This window comes from Dermacentor variabilis, chromosome 9 (genome assembly GCF_050947875.1).
Source record: "Dermacentor variabilis isolate Ectoservices chromosome 9, ASM5094787v1, whole genome shotgun sequence".
In the NCBI taxonomy this organism is placed as follows: Eukaryota; Metazoa; Arthropoda; class Arachnida; order Ixodida; family Ixodidae; genus Dermacentor; species Dermacentor variabilis.
The window spans coordinates 27,120,313-27,142,259 of record NC_134576.1 but is presented as its reverse complement, the minus strand read 5'-3'; the positions used below and the strand labels follow the sequence as shown (position 1 = coordinate 27,142,259).

The following is a 21,947-nucleotide window of genomic DNA, read 5'->3' as shown; positions in this document are numbered from 1 at the left end:
GACAGCCTATTTAAATTTATGAGTGAGTGCTTACGAAAAGCTACAGTACAACGACGACGGAGTATCGGCAAACCAAATCCCGATCTAAAGCTTTTGCGGCTCCGCGCATGTCGACGGCGCGCTTATAGACGGGCACAGCGCTCTAAACGACGCACCGACTGGACTATATACAATCGCATTGATGCAGCCATACGGCGGCATACAAAACAGCTTCGTCGAAAGAGCGGGGAAGCTTTGTGTAGTTCGTTGCACACTGGAAGTGGTTTTGGAAATGTATGGCGCATACTGAAGGCTCTCCCACTCCTCAAATCTGCAAGAATCCTACGGCTGCATTGAGCATAGCGACTGACCAGTCACCAAAAGTCATAGCGGAGGCATTCGCAGACATTTTCGTCTCTTCTGCATCCAGTGACACCACAATTAGCGACCTTCGTTCTTTGACAAGTCACAGCACCATAACCGCTTCCTACGGTCCAGCCTGCTAGATGGATGAGGCAGATTTCACTTTTGAGGAACTGCGACACGCGCTGAGCCTCTCCAAACGCCGTACTGCTCCAGGCGAAGATGGTGTGACGTACCAAGCATTGCGGAACGTTGATAAGAGTTTCCATGACCGTCTATTGGACGAATATAATGAAGTATAGAGAGCCGGTGTAATCCCTGCTGAATGGAAATCGTCCGTGGTAATACCAATTTTAAAGCCCGGGCGTCCTGCAAGGCACCTAAAGTCCTACCGACCAATATCGCTAACTTCAAATGTCATCAAGTTAATGGAGCGAATGGTCTTGTTTCATTTAGATGTCAGGCTAGAGGAGCTGAATTTTTTCCCTGATGTCATGAGTGGCTTTCGGCGCCGCCGTTCGGCTCTGGACAGCATATCAGACCTTGTCTCAGCACTCGAATTTGCTAAAGAAAACAAGCACTCTGCCTACATGCTCTTCCTAGACATACAGCAAGCTTTCGATTCAGTTCCGCATAAGGCAATTATTTTCGCTCTTGCAACCGCGGGAATTTCGGGTCGTCTGCTACAATTTGTGCATAATTTTCTATCGGAGCGCCGTATGAAAGTGCGTGTCGGAGGAGTAACTAGTGAATACCGAAATGTGAAGTGCGGTGTGCCACAGGGCAGCGTATTATCGCCGCTTTTGTTTAACACCGTACTCGCCGCACTTCCAAGTCGTTTGCCTCGGGACACTGATTTCCCTGTGAGCATAGCTGTCTACGCAGATGACATTGCTCTGTGGATAAGCGGCCCTTCGCACCTTGGTCCGCGGCTTCGTGCAAGCTTGCAAAGAGCTCTCAACGCTACTTCGGAGTATTTGGGTGAAGTTGGCCTGCTCATATCACCTGCTAAGTCGGCTGCAATAGCATATCACCCTAAACAACGCGCTCGTCAAACAATGAGCCGACTGTTTCTTGACGAAACGCCTATAAACTGGGTGCGACAACACCGTTATTTGGGGTTAATTGTGGATGATCGCATCTCTTGACGTCCTGCCGTTAAATCTGTACGACGCAAATCGCACTCCCTCCTTAAGTATGTGGCCGCCTTCACTGCTCGAGGTGCTGGCTGCGACGAAACAACGGCTCTTCATGTGTACCAGTCATCTGTACTCTCAGGCATGCTGTACGCATTACCAATTTTGAACATACCACATAGTTTGATGGCCCAACTGGAGCGAGATCATCGCGTTGCCCTTCGACTAATGCTTGGATTACCTCGTGAGGCGCAATCTATTGCATTACTCACTGAAGCGCATCAGTTACCCCTGAGGCTGCAAGCAGATCAGAGAGCTCTGTATCATATTGAGCGTCTGCACCGCGCATCAAATGATCAATCGCTCCTTGATCGTCTCATTAACCGCCCGTTATCTCGAATGGGAAAAATGGCGGCTTTATTTATGAATATCACTACCATTTCTGAATATGCTGCTTCAGATACGTCTCCGCCTCCAAAAGGTATCACGAAACACGTACTTCCCATTTACCTCACAATCCCTGACATGCACAAAAAGTCTGATATGGCTGTTTCGGCAATATTCCAATTGGCTCAGTCTCACATGTTCGAAAAGTTTCTAGATTATCTTCAAGTTTTCACAGATGCATCTGTACACAATGACGGGCAAGGCGCCTCTGCAGCTTTTTTCTGCCCTTCAACTAAAGTACGACGTATATTTCAAATACCTCATCCAGCTTCGTCAACAACTGCAGAACTAGCAGCGATTAATGTTGCTGTAACGAAGAAGAGTAGCCGCCTGCGCCACAGCACCATCGCCACCGGCATGAGCTCGTGGTTGCTGTCTTTCGCCGGACGCTTGTGACAGCTACCCGTTCGCGCCCGTTGCTAATAAATCTCTTAGCAAGTGGTGGACGTGCTGGGTTTCGACCACCCTGGAACTTCGGAGTCGCACTCTATCCCCCATCATGCCCGACGACGCACGCACTCCTCCTGCTCCTCCAACGGCGCCGGCCACCTTGGTTTGTGCCGGTGCCTTGCGTCAGCGAGATCCCCCTATCTTCTCCGGCACAGATGACAAAGACGTTGAAGATTGGATCTCGTCTTATGAGCGAGTGAGTGCCCATAACCAGTGGGACGACGTTACCAAGTTGAGAAATGTCGCATTTTATCTTACGGACGTTGCGAAACTATGGTTTCTAAACCATGAAGCCGACCTCACTTCGTGGTTGGTCTTCAAGACCAACTTTACCCAAGTTTTCGGTCGGCCTGCAGTAAGAAAGCTTCGTGCTGAACAACGTTTGCGCACGCGAGCCCAAGAGGCCGGAGAAAACTTCACAAGCTACATTGAGGACATTGTCGACCTTTGCAAACGGGTGAATGCGTCGATGTCAGAGGAGGAGAAGATAAAACATATAATGAAGGGTATTCAGGACGACGCATTTCAAATGTTATTATCGAAGAGTCCTCACACTGTCGCTGAAGTGATAGAATTGTGCCAGAGTTACGACGAGTTGCGCAGGCAACGGCTTCACACCCGACGTCCCACCCCACCCGCCGACTCTCTATCAAGCCTTGGAGTCGACGACAACCATGCTGCTCTCTTCGTAAAAATCCAGGAATTCGTTCGCGCAGAGGTCGCCCGCCAGCTATATTTGATATCTTCTGTCCAGGAACCACCCCCTGCTTTGCATCCTACGATCCGGGACTTCATTCAAGAACAAGTCTCTCAAGCCGTTCCTCCAGCCGTTGAGCAGACACCAGTCATGGCTCCTCTCACTTACGCTGAAGCAGTTTCCCGATCTCGTCCACAAACGCCCCTGCCGCCCTCTATGCATCGACCACCGACATTTTTGCCGCCATCTATGCCGCATCACGACCGCCGGAATTTTCCTCCTATGCCGCTTCCCGACCGACAGCATTTTCCGAATCCTCAACCGCGACTCGGACCTTACCCCCACCAGTGGCGCACCTTCGATGACCGCCCAATATGTTTTGCTTGCGGTGGTGCTGGTCACGTGGCGCGCCATTGTCGTCGTGGCATGCTTCCTCTTCAGAACATCCGGCGAACGCCACCTTTCCCCGCTCCGTTTTCCTCTTCGCCTTCCAGCCTTCCTACCTCTTCCTTTTCCCCTGACCGCCCAACCGCCTCTACTCGCCGCTCACCATCTCCCCGTCGTCGCTCGCTTTCTCCGATGCGGCGTCGTCCCGTGTCCACCGAGCAGGAAAACTGATGGCCGCAGTTCCCGAGGCACGAACTGCGTCCATGTCGCATTGCCCAAGTCCTCGTCCCTCTCCAGCCAACGTCATTGAAGTCTCTGTCGACGGAATCGCCGTCCTGGCACTTGTAGATACAGGAGCCGCCGTATCCGTAATTTCCGCCGAACTCTGCCGCACACTACGAAAGGTTTTGACGCCTCTCTCCGACTTCTCCCTTCGAACCGCGAACGCTCAAAATATAACGCCTCTCGCTGCCTGTACTGCTCGCGTCTTCATTCAAGGTCTACTGTATACCGTCGAATTCGTCGTGCTGCCCACTTGTTCCCATGACATCATATTAGGCTGGGACTTCCTTGCAAATAATAACGCCGTTATTGACTGTTGCCACGCCGAACTCGAACTTTCTGCACTTCCCGACGTCGAGCCTATCGAAAACGACCCTTCCAGTGTTAAACTGTTTGTGTCCGAAGACAATTCCGTCCCTCCACGCTCTTCCCTGCTTGTGCCTGTGTCGTGCGCCGCTATTTCTGATGGCACTGTTCTCTTTACGCCCTCTGAGCTGTTCATTCGCCGCCGATGTTCTCCGCTGCCCTTTGCTCTCCTTACTCTTCGCGATGGCGTCACGAAAATGGTCGTCGACAATCCCACAGCCTGCCCTTTAGCTTTATCCCATGGTGAATGCCTAGGCCTTGTTCAACCGGTCGACACCTTTTGCATCTTTGACACTCCTGCCGTTTCTACTTCTGCGGGACTTGGCGCACTTACTTGTGACTCTGCGATTGATCAGTCACTCCTCGACGCTTTCCACTGCTCCATCGACGATGGCACGTCATCTTCAGAACGAAGCCAGCTTATTGCTCTCCTGCAGAGGTTCAGCGCTTCTTTCGACAGCCATGCTTCCGGTTTGGGCCGCACATCGACCGTTTTTCACCAGATAGATACCGGCAGTCATGCACCTTTCCGGCAGCGCCCTTACCGCGTTTCCGCCTCTGAGCGCCGTGTCATTGACCACCAGGTTGCTGACATGCTCAAGCGTGGCGTTGTGCAGCCTTCCAACAGTCCCTGGGCATCACCGGTCGTCCTCGTTAAGAAAAAGGATGGCTCTATTCGATTCTGCGTCGACTACCGACGTCTGAACAAGATAACGCGCAAGGACGTTTACCCGTTACCGCGCATCGACGACGCCCTCGACTGTTTGCAGGGAGCTGAGTTCTTTTCTTCGCTGGATTTACGTTCCGGATACTGGCAAGTCCCCTTGGCACCATCTGATCGACCTAAAACAGCATTTGTAACACCTGATGGATTGTACGAATTCATCGTAATGCCTTTCGGCCTGTGCAACGCCCCAGCCACTTTTGAGAGAATGATGGATAATATTTTACGCGGCCTCAAATGGAACACATGTTTATGCTACCTGGATGACGTAGTTGTCTTTTCTGCTGATTTCCGAACCCATCTCAGCCGTCTCGAGCAAGTTCTCAAATGCCTCACTGACGCGGGACTTCAACTTAACTTAAAAAAATGTCGTTTCGGCGCCCGAAAGCTCACTATTCTTGGCCATGTTGTATCACGAGACGGCGTCCTTCCGGATCCAGCCAAGCTCCGCGCTGTCACCGACCTTCCGCAACCAAAGAAGTTAAAAGAGCTTCAAAGTTTCCTTGGTTTATGCTCATACTTCCGACGTTTCATTCGAAATTTCGCTTCCATAAGTGCACCCCTGACAGCCCTTCTAAGTGGCGACAAAGAACTTTCCGCTTGGTCACCCGCCTGTGATGACGCCTTCACAAAATTACGCCACCTGCTAACCTCGCCACCTATCCTCCGCCACTTCGATCCTGCAGCGCCCACAGAGGTCCACACCGATGCCAGCGGCGTCGGACTTGGCGCCGTACTCGCACAACGAAAAGCGGGCTTTCATGAATATGTCGTTGCCTACGCGAGCCGAACTATGACAAAGGCCGAGGCTAATTACTCTGTTACAGAGAAAGAGTGTTTAGCCATTATTTGGGCCCTTGGAAAATTCCGTCCTTATTTGTATGGCCATGCTTTCGATGTCGTCACTGACCATCACGCCCTTTGTTGGCTGTCTACCCTTAAAGACCCATCTGGCCGACTTGCTCGCTGGGCCCTTAAGCTACAGGAGTACGACATCCGCGTTCTCTACCGTTCCGGCCGCAAACACACGGACGCTGACGCCCTTTCTCGCTCACCGGTCTCCGCTGACTGCGCTTGCCTGTCCGCCCTTGAGCCCACAGTTCCATCTCATGCACTGCGCAACATGCCGTCGGAGCAGCGCAAGGATCCCTGGATCAGTGCTCTCATCAGCATCCTTTCTGATCCATCCACCTCTTCACCATCTCGCGCTCTTCGCCGCCAGGCTACCCACTTCTGCATTCGCGACGGCCTTCTTTATCGTCGTAATTACCTCTCTGAAGGTCGCAAGTGGCTTCTCGTGATACCCCGCCATCTCCGTGACCTTATCTGCGACGCTTTCCACACAGACCCTCAGTGCGCACATGCCGGCCTCTTCAAGACCTATGCTCGGCTACGCATCCGATTTTATTGGCGCGGCATGTATAACTACGTCAGAAAGTTCATTCGCTCCTGTGCTCAGTGCCAACGCCGAAAATTCCCTCCCGGACAAGTCTACCCATCACAACCCCTTCCCTGCCCTCGTCGGCCCTTTGATCGTGTTGGTATAGACATCTACGGACCGCTACCCTCCACTCCAGCAGGCAACCGCTGGATTATTGTTGCAGTGGATCACTTGACCCGCTATGCTGAAACAGCTGCTCTGCCGACTGCCACCGCCCGCGACGTTGCATCGTTTCTGTTACGACATTTCGTTCTTCGCCACGGTGCCCCTCGCGAACTTCTGAGCGATAGAGGCCGCGCCTTTCTTTCCGAGGCTTTGAAGGCACTACTCGACGAATGCCGAATCGTTCACCGCACCAGTACAGCGTACCATCCGCAAACTAACGGCATGACCGAGCGCTTCAACCGTACTCTTGGCGATATGCTCTCCATGTACGTCGCCTCTGATCATTCAAATTGGGACCAAGTTCTCCCTTTCGTGACGTATGCGTACAATACTGCGACCCAAGCAACTACTGGTTTTTCCCCTTACTTTCTCCTATACGGACGAGAACCTTCTACTACTCTCGATACCATTCTGTCATATACACCTGACGCCTCCGAAAGTACTCCGCTATCTGAAGCTGCTCGCCATGCCGAGGATTGCCGCCAGCTTGCCCGCTCTTTTTCCACCGAGGACCAGTGGCAGCAGCAATCCCGTCAACCTGCCGGCCGTTCTGCACCAACTTTTTTGCCTGGCTCTCTCGTATGGCTTCGGGTACCCACTACTACACCCGGCCTCTCCTCAAAACTTGTCGCAAAGTACCTAGGACCCTACCGCGTTCTCGAGCAAACGTCCTCCGTCAATTACATCGTAGAGCCCCTCACGCCATCGACGGACCTACGCTATCGTGGCCGCGAACTTGTCCACGTCTCTCGCATTAAGCCGTACTACGACCCAATAGTAGTCTCTTCGCCTTAAGCCGCCAGGATGGCGCCTTTTTCTGCGGAGGGCGATTGTAACGAAGAAGAGTAGCCGCCTGCGCCACAGCACCATCGCCACCGGCATGAGCTCGTGGTTGCTGTCTTTCGCCGGACGCTTGTGACAGCTACCCGTTCGCGCCCGTTGCTAATAAATCTCTTAGCAGTTGCATTGAAATACGTGCAAGAGGAGTTAACTTCAACGAAAGTTGTCATCTTTACGGACTCCCGTGCTGCCCTTAGCAGGTTACAACGCAGTGAGCTTGATTGCCCACTTGTGCGCAGCATTACTGACTCTGCGAGCAAAATTACATCACGTGAGGTATCTGTCGTCGCTCAATGGATACCTTCACACGTAGGAATCGCCGGAAATGAGGAAGCTGATCGGCTCGCTTCAAGTTGCGCTCATAACAACTGTGACTGCCCAGAAATTCTGTGCAAGCTTGATGACGCTCGTCTCCTGATACGTCGCCACCTACTTAAGCAGCATCCAGATCAGCGTATCGCAAATGGAACGTTCCCGCCCCGTGTTCGTGGTCGAGGCTTGCCTCGTCGCGCTAGAGCACAACTGCGCAAGCTGAGGGTTGGTTGCGTGAACGTGCACGAACGTTTATACAGACAAGGGCGTGTGGCAAGTCCATTCTGTGCGTCTGGTGGCTGCTACGAGACACTTCAGCACCTTATATTTGAGTGTCCCGCTTTCAGTGCGCAGCGCATGTCGCTAGTGAGAAACTATCACCTGCTTGGCCTGCGGTGTGCGACACTCGAGGAATGCTTATACCCCAGTGGTTGTGCATCTAAACGTGATCAGGCCCATCGCGCCCTACTAACCTTTCTAGAGCTAACTAACTTAGGTTCACGTTTGTAGCGTGAACGTTCAACATTCTGTAGTAGCGTGACCTTCAGTGACCGGCCCTACTGTGTGTGATCTGTACTGTGTCCTAACGCTTCTTCCTTCGAAGATGGGAAGTGGCGGGTTCAAACACCTTGTAGTGTATATTGTGAACCGACTACCAGTGAAACGGTGATTTCGTGCAGCTATACTTGGCGTCTCATCGTGGAGCGCACAATTAGCCGCGTAGCAAACTAGCCATGGATGTGATTGATAATTGTGGAGGCTGTTCGATGCGGCGTCACTTTAATTCCGGCTGCAGAGTCGAAACTCGGCGGAACAACGTGCTAGTGTAATGTGTTCTACTTTAGTCTTTAGATTTGTCCTGTTGCTCTTCCTTTCCTCCTTCCTCCCTTCCTTCCTATCTTCCATTTCTGTGTTGCTGTCACCTCCCTTCAGAAGAGTAGGCAGGCGTTGTGCCCCTTCCGGTGGCAGTTGCCAGCCTGCTCCTCGGCTTCCCTTTCCTGTTAACTGTATATATGTGTATATGTGTTCAAATCAAATAATAATAATAATTTGAAAAGTATTACATTTGCTTTTCCGCAGCGTTCTACCTTTTCGTGCTGTCAAATACTGTTCACTGTTGATGTTGAATGTGTTTTTAGTGAGAAGAAAAAAGAAGAAAGAGCTATATTAACAGGAGCTTGGCGGTGCAACCCACCACCCCTTTCCTAAGGGGACGCTCATAAGATCTATCCATCTATGCAAAGAGGTGCCCTCTAGTGGCCCCCCGTTTTATGCGTTCCTCTACTGGCATGGTCAAAAATACAGCAGGGTGCTACTCCACAAAGCCACATGCTGGCATCACAGCAGTCATGTGCAGCCATTCATCGTATCGTCCAAACGTAGTAAATCCGGCTAAACATATGCATTTGCGTGTCATGTCTAAGTTGGCATAATCCTTTATGCCATCTGGTTAACTTTATGAACGTTGAAATCTAATAAGTTTCTGCAAACCTTGAACATTTTATTCCACAGCGGGAACGTTCACAATGTTGCGGGGCAGGGTACCATGCTTATATGTAAGTTTGAATAGTTGATGGACAGGTCTCAGTTAATAGTTGGTATAATCACCAGCTTATGCCGACTAGAGTGAGAAGAAAAAAGAATAATTTTGTGCAACATCGTTGCGCAGTCTGCCCTGTCGTGCTCATTACCAAAGGATCTTAAAGTCGGCAAGGCGGTTCCAATATTGAAGTCTGGCGAAGTGCATTCACCTTTAAATTACAAGCCGATTTCTCTAACAAATGTGCCTTGCAAAATTCTAGAGCATATAATGTACTCTAATCTCCTCAATTTCCTAGAAACAAGTCCACTTTTTTTTCATCTCGTCAGCATGGGTTCCGTAAATCGTTTTCCTGTGATACTCAACTTATTTCATTTACAGATGAAATCTCTGCCGCGTTGAATAATGGATTTCACATTGACACCATCTTCTTAGACTTCTCTGAAGCATTTGATCTCGTCTCTCACCAATTACCTTGTCTAAAATGAAATACCCTCAACATTGACCGTAATATTATCTCATGAATTGAAAACTTATTATCCTGTAGAACACAACATGTCTCAGCTAACAATTTTGAATTGTCGCCTTGTACTGTCAGTTCCGGGGTGACGCAAGTTTCTGTTCTCGGACTGTTGCTTTTTTTCATTTATATTAATGATTTGCCTAACTCTGTAGCGCGCTCCAAAAGGTTATTTGCAGACGATTGTATCATTTACAGAGTAATATCATCAATTTTTGACACTTTAAAGCTACAATCTGATCTAGACATGGTAACTAACTGATGCGACACTTGGAAAATGCGACTTAACAGCCAAAAGTGGCAACTAATGAGGATTTCCCGCAATACTGCTTCGTCTAACCTATCCGACTATCACTTGATGAACTCTGCACTTCAAGAAGTCACTTCGTATAAATACTTATGCGTCCTCGTAACATTTAATTTTTCCTGGCAAACACAAAACCACATCACTAACAATGCTAACCGCACGCTTGGTTACCTCGGTCGAAATTTCTCTATGGCAGCCGCTAACTTAAAGTTACTGCTGTACAAAACGCTAATACGTCCTAAAGTTGAACATGCCTCTTCTGTCTAGGACCCTGGCTTATATTACTTAACAAATGCAATAGAATCTATACAAAATCGTTGCGCACTTTTCGTTCTTGCTGCCTATTCTCGGACATCAAGCGTAACATCTATGAAGGCTACTTGAAACCTCCCTCTCCTCTCATCCTGTAGGAAGTTAGCACGCTTATCACTGTTGCATAAAATTTATTAATACAATCCGGCATTAAAAAGTGAACTTTTGTCCGAACCTGCCACGTGTCATCTCGTACTGACCATCACCATAAGTTTAGCGTTCCACACTGTCGCACGAACCTATTTTTTTATTCATTTATTCCTAAAACTACTGATGAATGGAATCATCTGCCAGCCTCAAATGTTAACTTAACCGATAGATCTGCTTTTAGAACTACTATTGAACAATACTTTTGTTAATCCGCAGTTCCTATTTTTTTAATATTATACCCTGTTATCTGCACATCCTCTGTATTTCGTTCCACTCTCTTCTATAACGCCTTCGGGCTTTGAAGGTATAATAAATGATTAAATAAATAAATAAATAAACACTGTAGACATTGATTTCCTATTTGTAATCTTTCGTACTTCATACATCGGTGTCACTGGTTCCTAAAAAAATTGGAGGACGCCTAAGCTTCGCCTTCATGAGGGAAATACGATAGCGTCAACGCACCCCGTTCGCAACGCCCACTCATTCGCTCGGCATGCTCTTGAGTCACACAAAGACGAAACGTGCGCCTGAGCAAGCGGAACAAACCATAGAACTCGGTGCCTCGGAGTGAGAAACGATCTACGCGAGCCAAACGTCGTGATCGGCACGGACAGCCGGGCCTCCACGCGCCATGAAGGCGGACGCGATCATGGGGCTGACGCCTAGATTGGATCGCCCTCTATCTCGCTTAGGAGCACCACGCAGACGCATGACTCATCGGCAGCAACACGGCACACATCGCAAGGGGTGCTTTCCCACCAGACGCGCTACGGCGCAGCAATCACGTTAGAGGCGTCCCGCATCAGTCGCTGCATCTAAGAATCGCGCTCTGAGCAGAAAGAGGAACCGCGTCGCGCGTACGAGTGGCGCACCACCTGTGGGGGCAGCGCCGTACATAGCGAGGAGGGGGTCTTCCGTGTTTGCCGCAAGAGGCCTCTGCGTACGCGCCAAGCGCAGAAGAAATTTAGCGGAAACGTACTTCGCAACGCATTTAACTGTGACTTCTGTAATTTACATGCCCATAATTACCGATATGCACCGCAGTATAACTTTATACGGCACGTATTTAAGTCAACACCGCATTCAGTAGAGACAACCGCACGCCAAGTTTCATCCTAGACGCCAGCGCTCGTTTCTCCCCTGGCGGAACGATTTCATCTCCAACGGGTGTAGGCTTCCGCCGCCGCTTCCCTTCACGGTCGCGCGCGCGTTCAGTTCGCGCTGCGCGCGAAACGTCTCGTGTTCGCGCCGGCGCCTCTTCGGATGACCGGAAATTATTATTGTGTTGTTAACTGTCACGACAGCAATGTAAATACGAAAGGGTTCATTCCACCAGTGAAATTCTGCCGATTCACAAGAAAATGGTACGAAAAATGCAGACGACAGACATGGATTACTGCGGTGCGCCGAGCGAAGTAAACAACTGGCAAACGAAGCGACCTCGTTCATTGATCACTCCTGAGTGTATGACGGTTTTTATATGTAACCTACATGAATTTAATAATTACTCGGTACATAATCCTTTTATTCATATAAAAACTAAGTTGTTCGACGAGCGCTCGTCCTGTCTTCTTTCTCGTGTTTCGTTTGTGTGTGCGCTGCCCAAGAATGAAAACCACTTCAGTTGTATGCGCTAGCAGTGGCCGAAGCTCACGCGTCCCGAGAAATTGAATATGTGCACGATGCATTGAACATGACCGGAGTTCGTTCACGCTTCACCACTGCACCGATCGATCGAGTTACTGGACGATACGCGCCCGCGTCTTGGTCGCGTCGGCATTGGTGAAGCAGGAATGATTACTAATACTTTCAACTTCCGTCTCTTGAGCACTGTTAAAAAATGGCGAAGCTGTCTACATTGCTGTCTATATTCCATATTGTAGGGGACGTACTAGTTAAAGTTGTGTGCGCATGTCGTACTTGTGCTATGCAGCGATATATTTTGTTTATTTCCGCACAGTGTCGATGGAAGTCCGTTGTCGCCATCAGAGGCAACACAGATTTGTAGCAAACATATTGTGAGAAACTGCAAAAATGACTTTTTCCGGCGGCACATACTGACGATTTTTCCGGCGGCACATACGATGTCGTTTCCAATTACCTGCTCAGCGTCACTTACATGGTTAAGCAGACGCTGCCCTTTCGCCGCATTGCAGCCATAAAAATATACGTCAAGCGTACCCATCTTCTTAAAGGCAAATAGAAGCGTGTACAGTCTGTTTCACACTTAAGGGAAAACTCGGAACGTATTGCATCGCGATGCGGCAAGGAATTGAGTCGTGCGGCGGCAGCAGCTCGAGCAGCCGCAGACGCTCGAGAGGCGGAGTCGTGATCTGCGTCGTCTGCTACGGCGGCGCGCGTTGGCCGCATTGTCGGGAAGCGTGCTACTGCCAGGGGCAGTGCACCGATTTCATCGGTACTGCGGGAACTGAGCTGATATTCTTTACTAAACGTTGTGCCTCGCCAAACTCTGAACCTTCATCGGCGATAAAGGAGTTCCACAAACTTCTTTTGACAGCATGCTTCGTTTGTTCTTTCGAATGGCCGGGGTACTGAGCGCGTGCGCGTATTTCTTCACTGTGTGTGCTACCGTAATAAGCAGCGACAAGACGCACTAAGATGCGCGCGCAACGTGCTCAGTCTTTGTTTGACTCGAAAGGAAAACAAAGCACTCAACAATGATAACTGTGGGGGTCGAACACGATAAAACAAACGGATACGATTAAAGGAAAGGTTTAGGTTAAGACAATGAGCTGGAAGTGATTTTTCTCGACAATCATTCGCGGCACCAGACAGACCCTGCTCGCCGGCGGGGAATTGGACACGTCACGCTCAGAACTTCAGTTAGTATCTCGTCATGTCCCCAGCGGCAACGATGACAGCGCTCATCCTGGAAGGCAGTGAAGTGTAAAATGACTTGATCAGGGATGTGTTCATTCGCAGCACGTCTCAGTCGCTGACGATGGTGGATCGAACCCTATCCGCGGGCGACTGATAGAGGGGATGGTGCGGCAGCGATACTTTCAACGAGCCCCAGACATTTTAAATGATGTTGGCGCCCGGGGATCGAGGCGGCCACTCCAAGAGAGTGACTGCGCGCTGCTCTTCCAGCAGATCTTGCACAACACGAGAAGTGCGGATCGGCCACCTATCGCGTTAGAATATATAGTCGTCTTCCAGAAACGGGCCGTCAAGAATGTATGGAATCAGTACGTCATCTATGACTGCCCTGCAGCGATGAACTTACCTTCGAGGCGTATCAGTGGGCGTCGCACAACGCTTAGTAAAACATACTGGCTCATTTCACGCAGTAACGATGAGATCGGCGCCCTGCAACTGACAGTAGAACGCTTCCCGACAAATGCGGCCAGCGCGCGTCGCCGTAGCAGACGACGCCGTTCAAGATCCCGCCCCTCGAGCACCTAAGCGAGCTGCTGCCGCCGCCTGACTCAAGCGCTCGCCGCATCGCGATGCAATGCGCTCCGAGTTTTCCCCTAAATGTGAAACAGACTGTACTACACCCTTCGAATGAAATGTCCACGCGCGCACACGTAGGCACACACCGCGCGCCGCACGAAACGTGCCCAAACACGCGCAGTGCAGGAGGCAATCAAGGCGGTGCGAACGAGAGGTGGGAGAGGGGTACCACCCGCTAATAGAATTTTGCTTCGCATGCGGCGCTCTCAACGCCGGCGCAGCAGCGCCGCTCTCGGTGCCGTTCTTGTCCAGAGGCGGTGTACGGGTGTTATCGCGCCTGTTTTGACTGAAGTATACAACGAGGCTTACCCGAACAAACATCTACCGCCGTCCTTTTTGTCAGCACACACGGTCCTAATACCAAAAACTGAAGACCCAATCAAATTACATAATATCACATCGTATAGACCGATTATCCTGAGAAATATAGACTATAAAATATTAATTGTGGTGCAGAGGAAGCCGAAGAAGGCGCTTTTGTGTCGGCTGTGCGCGCGATCAGCGTTCGCCTACTGTCAGTGCGACTAGACTGTGCCTAGTGCCTTATAATAAATAATCTTATTACATTTGGTGGAAGGTGCTGCACTCCCCGACCTCACACTGGAGCTTCGCTGCCGAACTTGAACATCTGCTCCAGCCTCTACTATGAACGACGCTCCCACCAATCCGCTTGGCGCATCTGCCGCTCCTGTCATGTGCGGCGCCGTGCAACGGCAGCGGGACCCTCCTGTTTTTAGCGGATCAGTTGAAACTGACGTAGAAGATTGGCTCTCTACATACGAGCGCGTCAGTGAACAAAACACGTGGGATGACCCGACGAAGTTTCGTAGCGTGATCTTCTACCTTGCTGACGTTGCGAACCTCTGGTTCCACAATCACGAACGGGAACTGCAAACTTGGTCCGCTTTCAAAACTGCATTCGCGGAAGTCTTCGGTCTCCCAGCCTTGCGAAAACTCCGTGCTGAACAGCGCCTCCGCCAGCTCGCTCAACAGCCCGGCGAGACTTATACTAGTTACATAGAGGATGTCGTTGATATTTGCGCCCGTGTCGATTCCACCATGAATGAACAGGCCTGCACAGTCACCTCGCAATTTATTGGACGTTTTGGTGGAAGGAACCGCCGCAATTGCGCTTATTGATACTGGGGCTGCAGTTTCTGTTATCGACGAAAAGCTTTGTCGCAGCCTCCATATGGTCACAACGGCGTTAGCTGGTATGCTTCTAAGCACCGCGACTGCGCAGCACATCGCCCCGCTTGCTCAATGTACTGCAAGGGTGGTCATCGACGGCATTGTCTATGTTGTTGAATTTCTCGTGTTGTCATCATGTTCACATGACATTATTCTCGGTTGGGACTTCTTGTCTCACCATCGTGCCATCATCGACTGTGCCCGGGCCGAAGTGGCGCTCTTCCCGCTTGCGGACGCCCCGCTGCCTGACCCCTCTGAACAAAAAGCCTCCAAGCTCACTATTGTGTCCGATACGGACATACCACCCGACATGTGTGTGCTTGTGCCCGTCTCTTGCTCTACCGCGCCAGACGCTACAGTACTTTTTACACCGTCGCCGATTTTTCTACGTCGCAAGGCCCTACCTCTCCCATTTGCCGTCCTCACCACTGTGTCTGGATTATCCTCCATGCTTGTGTGTAACCCGTCTCACTACCATGTGACGTTACTGCGCGGCGAATCACACGGTCGTGTTCAGCCCCTTGACCCGCTTCACATTCTCGATGTTTCCGACGACACGGCCTGTTATGAACTCGACGCCCTCACTTCTCCCGTGCCGTGCACATCATCATCATCATTGTCGTCGTCGTCAGACGTTCTTCAATCTGTCGTAGACGCCGATCTGCCGCCTCCATATCGCCAGCAAGTCCTCGCGCTTCTTCAGACTTTTCGCTCGTCGTTTGACTGTGACCAACTATCTCTGGGGCGTACGGCAACCGTCACTCACAGCGTCCACACTGGTTCCCATCCTCCTTTACGCCAGCGACCATACCGCGTGTCGGCAGCCGAGCGACAGATCATTAACGAGCAGGTCGACGACATGCTGCACCGTGGCGTCATTCGCCCTTCCCACAGTCCTTGGGCGTATCCTGTAGTATTAGTACGCAAGAAGGAAGGGTCGATACGCTTCTGTGTGGATTACCGTCGACTCAATCAGATCACTCGTAAAGATGTCTATCCGCTGCCTCGGATAGATGACGCCGTCGACTCCTTGCAAGGCGCGGAGTACTTCTCATCTTTGGATCTTCGCTCCGGCTATTGGCAAGTGCCGATGGCAGAAGATGACTGTGAGAAGACAGCTTTCATTACGCCCAATGGCTTGTACGAATTTACCGTCATGCCATTCGGGCTCTGCAACGCGCCCGCTACTTTCGAACGTATGATGGACACCCTCCTTCGCAACGACAAGTGGAAAACATGTCTGTGCTACCTTGATGATATCGTGGTGTTTTCGCCAGATTTCCCGACGCACCTCGTTCGCTTGCGTGAGATACTGACCTGCCTTACCTCTGCTGGCATCCAACTTAACATCAAAAAGTGCCGTTTTGCTGCTCGCAAGTTAACTATATTGGGTCACGTTGTATCGAAGGACGGTCTGCTTCCTGACCCAGCCAAGCTTCGCGCGGTCGCAGAGTTTCCGACGCCCACTACTCTTCAGGCGCTCCGCAGCTTTACAGGGCTCTGCTCTTACTTTCGGCGTTTTGTGCGCAATTTTGCGACTATCATCGCACCACTGACCAATTTGCTTACCGCTACCAACGGCATCTCCGCGTGGTCAACTTCCTGTGACGAAGCCTTCCAGCAACAACGTCGCCTACTTACTTCGCCACCGATTCTTCGACACTACGATCCCACAGCGCCTACAGAGGTACATACGGACGCCAGCGGTATCGGACTTGGTGCAGTCCTCGCACAACGGAAAGACGGCTATGACGAGTACGTCGTCACATATGCGAGTCGCACTTTAAAGAAGGCAAAGCCAACTACTCAGTAACTGAAAAGGAGTGCTTGGCCATTATTTGGGCGCTCGTCAAATTTCGTCCATACCTATATGGTCGCCCTTTTGACATTGACCCGACCACCATTCACTTTGCTGGCTGTCCTCGTTGAAGGATCCGTCTGGTCGCCTAGGCCGATGGGCGCTCCGCTTACAAGAATATGATATCCGCGTTGTCTACCGATCGGGCAGAAAGCACTCTGACGCTGATGCGCTTTCCCGATCGCCGCTACCTTGTGATGTGGCTTCAGTGTCTCCGCTTTTCGCATCCATGTCAGCCTTCAACGTCGCTGATATGCCGGACGAGCAGCGTAAGGATCCCCTGCTTTCAACTATGCTGAATTTCCTCCACGACCCATCCGCCACACCCTCTTCTCGAACACTTCGTCGCCAAGCCGCTCACTTTACTGTCCGCGACAACGTCCTTTACCGCAGAAATTATTTGCCTGAAGGTCGCAAATGGCTACTGGTGATACCACGACGCATGCGTTCTGACATATGCGCTTATTTTGATGTTGCTCCTCATAATGATCACGCCGGTGTTCTGAAAACGTATACTCGGCTAAGGCAGCGTTTCTACTGGCATGGCATGTATCACTTCGTGCGCCAATACGTACGCGCTTGCACGGCGTGCCAACGGCGTAAAATCCCACAGCACCCTCCTGGTGAGCTACAGCCGCTGCCCCGCCCGGCTCGGCCCTTCGATCGCGTCGGCATAGACCTATATGGGCCACTTCCCTGCAGCTCCTCGGGTAACCGATGGATAATTGTAGGTGTCGACCACTTGACGCGCTACGCCGAGACTGCCGCACTCCCGGCGGCCTGTGCGCACGAAGTTGCGTTCTTCATCTTGCGGAACTTCGTTCTTCGACATGGCGCAACACGCGAACTGCTCAGCGACAGGGGACGTGTCTTCTTGTCCGAAGTCATCCAAGTTCTTCTCGCTGCATGCAGCATCGTTCACCGCAAGTCTACAGCCTACCACCCGCAAACGAACGGCTTGACAGAGAGGTTTAACCGCACACTCGGTGACATGTTGACTATGTATGTCGCCTCGGATCACAGTAACTGGGACACTGTTTTGCCGTTCGTCACGTATGCCTATAATACGGCCACACAAGCTACCACTGGCTTTTCGCCCTTTTTTCTGCTGTATGGACGAGAGCCCTCGTGTACTACGGCCACAATGCTCCCATACCGACCCGACGCTCCCGAATGCACGCCTGTGTCTGAAGCCGCCAAATACGCCGAGGACTGTAGGCAGCTCGCGCGAACCCTTACGACCGCTGCTCAAGGTCGTCAAAAGCTGTGGCGTGACAGTGGCGCGCTTTCACCAGTTTTCCCGACTGGTTCCCTTGTTTGGTTGTGGGTCCCGCCTCACAGCCCTGACCTTTCGACCAAACTACTTGCACGCTATGATGGCCCCTACCGCGTCATAGACCGTACTTCCGCTGTCACCTATGTTGTCGAACCTGTGACAGCTTCACCCGACCATAGGCATCGCGGGCGTGACTCGGTTCATGTCAACCGACTTAAGCCGTACTATGACCCCCTCATCCTACCTACACCGTAAGTCGCCAGGATGGCTCCTCTTCTCTCCCGGGGGCCATTGTGGTCAAGAGGAAGACGAAGAAGGCGCTCTTGTGTCGGCTGTGCGCGCAATCAGCGTTCGCCTACTGTCAGTGGGACAAGACTGTGCCTAGTGCCTTATAATAAATAATCTTATTACATAATGAAAGTATTGGCTAACAGGTTGCAGACAGTAATGAAAGATTTAGTCAGTCCATATCAAACGTGCGGAATGAAAGGAAGTACAATTATGTCAAACATACACATAGCACGATCAATCCTTGAATGCTGTGACGCAATGCAACTCAGTGTCGCTATGCTGCAAGTAAACCTTGCGACGGCATTCGACCGCGTGCCGCACGATCCGCCTCTATCTATACTTGAATACGTGAATGTAGGCAATGTGATCAGCAAAGGTGTGCGGATGGTTTACGCCGCATGTACGACGAGATTGATAATAATCAGTAGATGAATACATACCAGTACAGCGCTCAGTCAGAGAGGGGTGCCCATTATCACCGCTTCTTTTTTTGCATATATATTGAGCCCTTTTGTCTAAGCGTAATTAGGAGCAACGCGATACGAGGATTTCAATTACATCAAGCCGAGGTAAGCCTTCTTGCTTACGCTGATGACATTGCAATTTTCTGTGTTGATCATGAAAGTATAATGCATACTGCCAATGCTGTTAAAAGTTTCTGTCAAACAAGTGGTATTGCAGTAAAGTGAGACAAGTGCGTTGGTTTTTGGCATGGGGAATGGAACGTCGCACCAAGGATGTTTTTGAACATTAAATGGCAAGAAACACCGACAAAATACTTAGGAGTGCCCCTACAGCACTACTCTGGCAACGACCATTATTGGAAAAAACAAACAGAGGTGTTACGTGAAAATGCACAAAAGTGGAAAGGATGGGATAAGTCGATTTTCGCATGAGCCACGACGTGCAACCTATTTCTCGTAAGGAAGCTATGGTATGTAATGCAAGTTTTTCATTGCAGCAGGTTAAATGTACAAGAAATGCACAGAGTGTTCGCGGTGTTTATCTGGAACTCTCTATGGGAAAAAACGAGCCGAACAAATTTGTTTAAAAGAGGGAGTGATGGTGGGCTTGGTTTAGTGCATGTGTACGTGAGACAAATCGTCAGTCGATTTGTTTTTCTCAGAGATGCAGATGATACCTTTCTCAGAACTATGATTCGACTGAGGCTGGGTAAAGTGCTACCAGAGTTTGTTGTGTCTTCGGTGTGTCAACAAGGACCAGTACGGGCATATCTAAAAGAAGTGGTGTCATCTTTACACTTCTTATCAGTGCGTTTTCTTTACAATATTTTACTGAAATGTCACGTAGTAAACTGTACAAGGACCTTGTGGATGTGCTATTTCCTGTGCCATTGTACCGTGAATTATACTGTGCAGGCAAACGAAAAGTTGTTTTGAAACGCGTTAAAAAATGCTAGTTGCACCAGGCGTTAAAACCTTTTTTTTAAGCTGCACACGGGAACCTTACCCGTTAAAACATGATTAGAAGGAAAGGGTTTATTATTCCGTGGGGTACTCATTGTTCGTTATGCAAAGAACGAGAGGCAATTGAGCACTTGTTTTTAGATTGCTGGGGTGGAATGTTCTTCTGGGACATCTTACAGAGAACCTTGAAAAAAGAGTTGCCATTAAGTCCGCAAGGAATCCGTTATCTCACGGTCGAAAACGACGATGATGTGCCTTTCGATCTGGTTATGCTCCTGGGACTGCACAGTATATGGCGAACTCGGAGTTCTGTACACAATGCGGATATCGACGCTAGACCAGTTCGCGAATATATTTGCGAGTCGGTGTCCCATTTTGTCGTAGTGCAGAAGGTGCAGTCATATGTACCAGAGTGGGCCCCAAGATTAGAAATGTTGTTGCAGATGCCGAAATACTGATGACTTGTAGTCAGCAAACAGCTGACGGTTCTCGGTACTATGATCTTGTTAACCTGTTCTTCTGATCTCGTAAACTCTGTGACGAGCGAGGCAATAAAGAAAAAAATCTCGTGGCTGAGTGGTAGCGTCTCCGTCTCATACTCCGGACACCTTGGTTCGATTCCCACCCAGCGTATCTTGCAAGTTGTTTTTATTTATGAATTGTGTGTCAGCCATCTTTCGCTCACTGCCAACGCCGACGACACCGGCTTTTCTGCTGCAAGAGTTCCTTAACGCTATCGCGTTCAAACAATTTCAGGATAGTGCTGCATATTCAAGAACTATATCTGTATTATGGCACGTGATCACGCTACTGCGTTGCTTGTTTGGGAGTTGGGAGTAGTCTTGTGTTTCTTTTAGTACTTACGCCCATATTTATTGTCGGTATTGGTTTAGCTTGCTTTATTCTTTTTTTTTGAACTCGTGACTCGGTGCGCGTGTTATCATATCATTTTCATCTAGGATACTGCACCCATGCCTGAATTTTAGCACAATGCTCATCGGATGGCACCACGCACATATGATACCAATTCGTTAATGCAAGATTATAATAATGCGGGACATGGCGACGATATTATTTAATAGTATCTATGTTGAAGGGTTTATCATTTAAGTTTCTGTTAACTTTTTCTGTGATATTCCTCTCATCAGTATTCCCGCTCCTGCTATGCTTAACTTTGAAGCCTACGGTGTGCGAGTAAACACGTCGGTTTCCTGTGCCATAAACGCGCGTTGCGGGTTCCATTTCCTGTGTTACCTCCTTTGTTCATATTTAGCTTTATGCAACTCTATAGGTTCCTATGCTCTTGTAACTCGCGTGAAGTGAATGAGTAACTCTGTACCTCAACAGGAGACGTCCGGGCCAACCAACAGCCTGGCATACTATCGATGCAAACACTGTGGATGAGGGAGCACAACCGCATCGCCCGTCAGCTGACATGTATCAACCCTCATTGGAACGATGAGAGGCTTTTCCAGGTCACCAAGTAAGAAGTGCAATTTTTCGCAAAGAGTTTGCAATTAGTAGCAAGAGCCAGGAAAAACTGGAATTAAGGCAGAGCACAGTGATACCTTGTTTCGTATGCCACGTTACGTGCACGCGGATAAGAGCACAGTTATTGTGGCCAAAGTGCTCGGATGCAAAAATCATGATCCGAGGACTCCTTGAGCCTTTTAGGTAAGTTCCTTTATTTCTTTTAGGTCAGTCAAGAAATTCATCAGAACTGTACATGTCTTGGAGGCCACTTTTCTTTTAAAACAAAATATAAAATTTAGTAAACAAATTTTTGAATGCTCTTACTGCGATATTTTGATTAGCCATGTTTTATTTTTATTTTTAACGGCATCCATGCGTGACGCGCATTCATTGTAAAGGAGTTCGCTGAAAGTGAGAAAAGGCTTCTGATAGTCACATTAGCAAAGAAAACGAAAAAGAAATTTAAGAAGTTTTAAACACGTAAAACATTTTTAAACATTTGCAGTTGCGCCCTAGGGGGGAAGCACTGAGTG

The 21,947-nt window shown here is 49.8% G+C and overlaps 1 protein-coding gene across 1 annotated transcript in view; it reads left to right on the top strand.

Moving 5' to 3' along the window:
* The window catches only part of LOC142558280 (chorion peroxidase-like), a 100,007-nt gene that overhangs the window by 24,670 nt on the left and 53,390 nt on the right, over positions 1 to 21,947 (top strand). The window contains exon 2 of the mRNA XM_075670433.1: positions 21,289 to 21,424. Coding sequence (XP_075526548.1) covers positions 21,327 to 21,424 — 98 coding nt within the window. The 5' untranslated portion in view covers positions 21,289 to 21,326. The remainder of the gene's footprint in view (positions 1 to 21,288; positions 21,425 to 21,947) is intronic.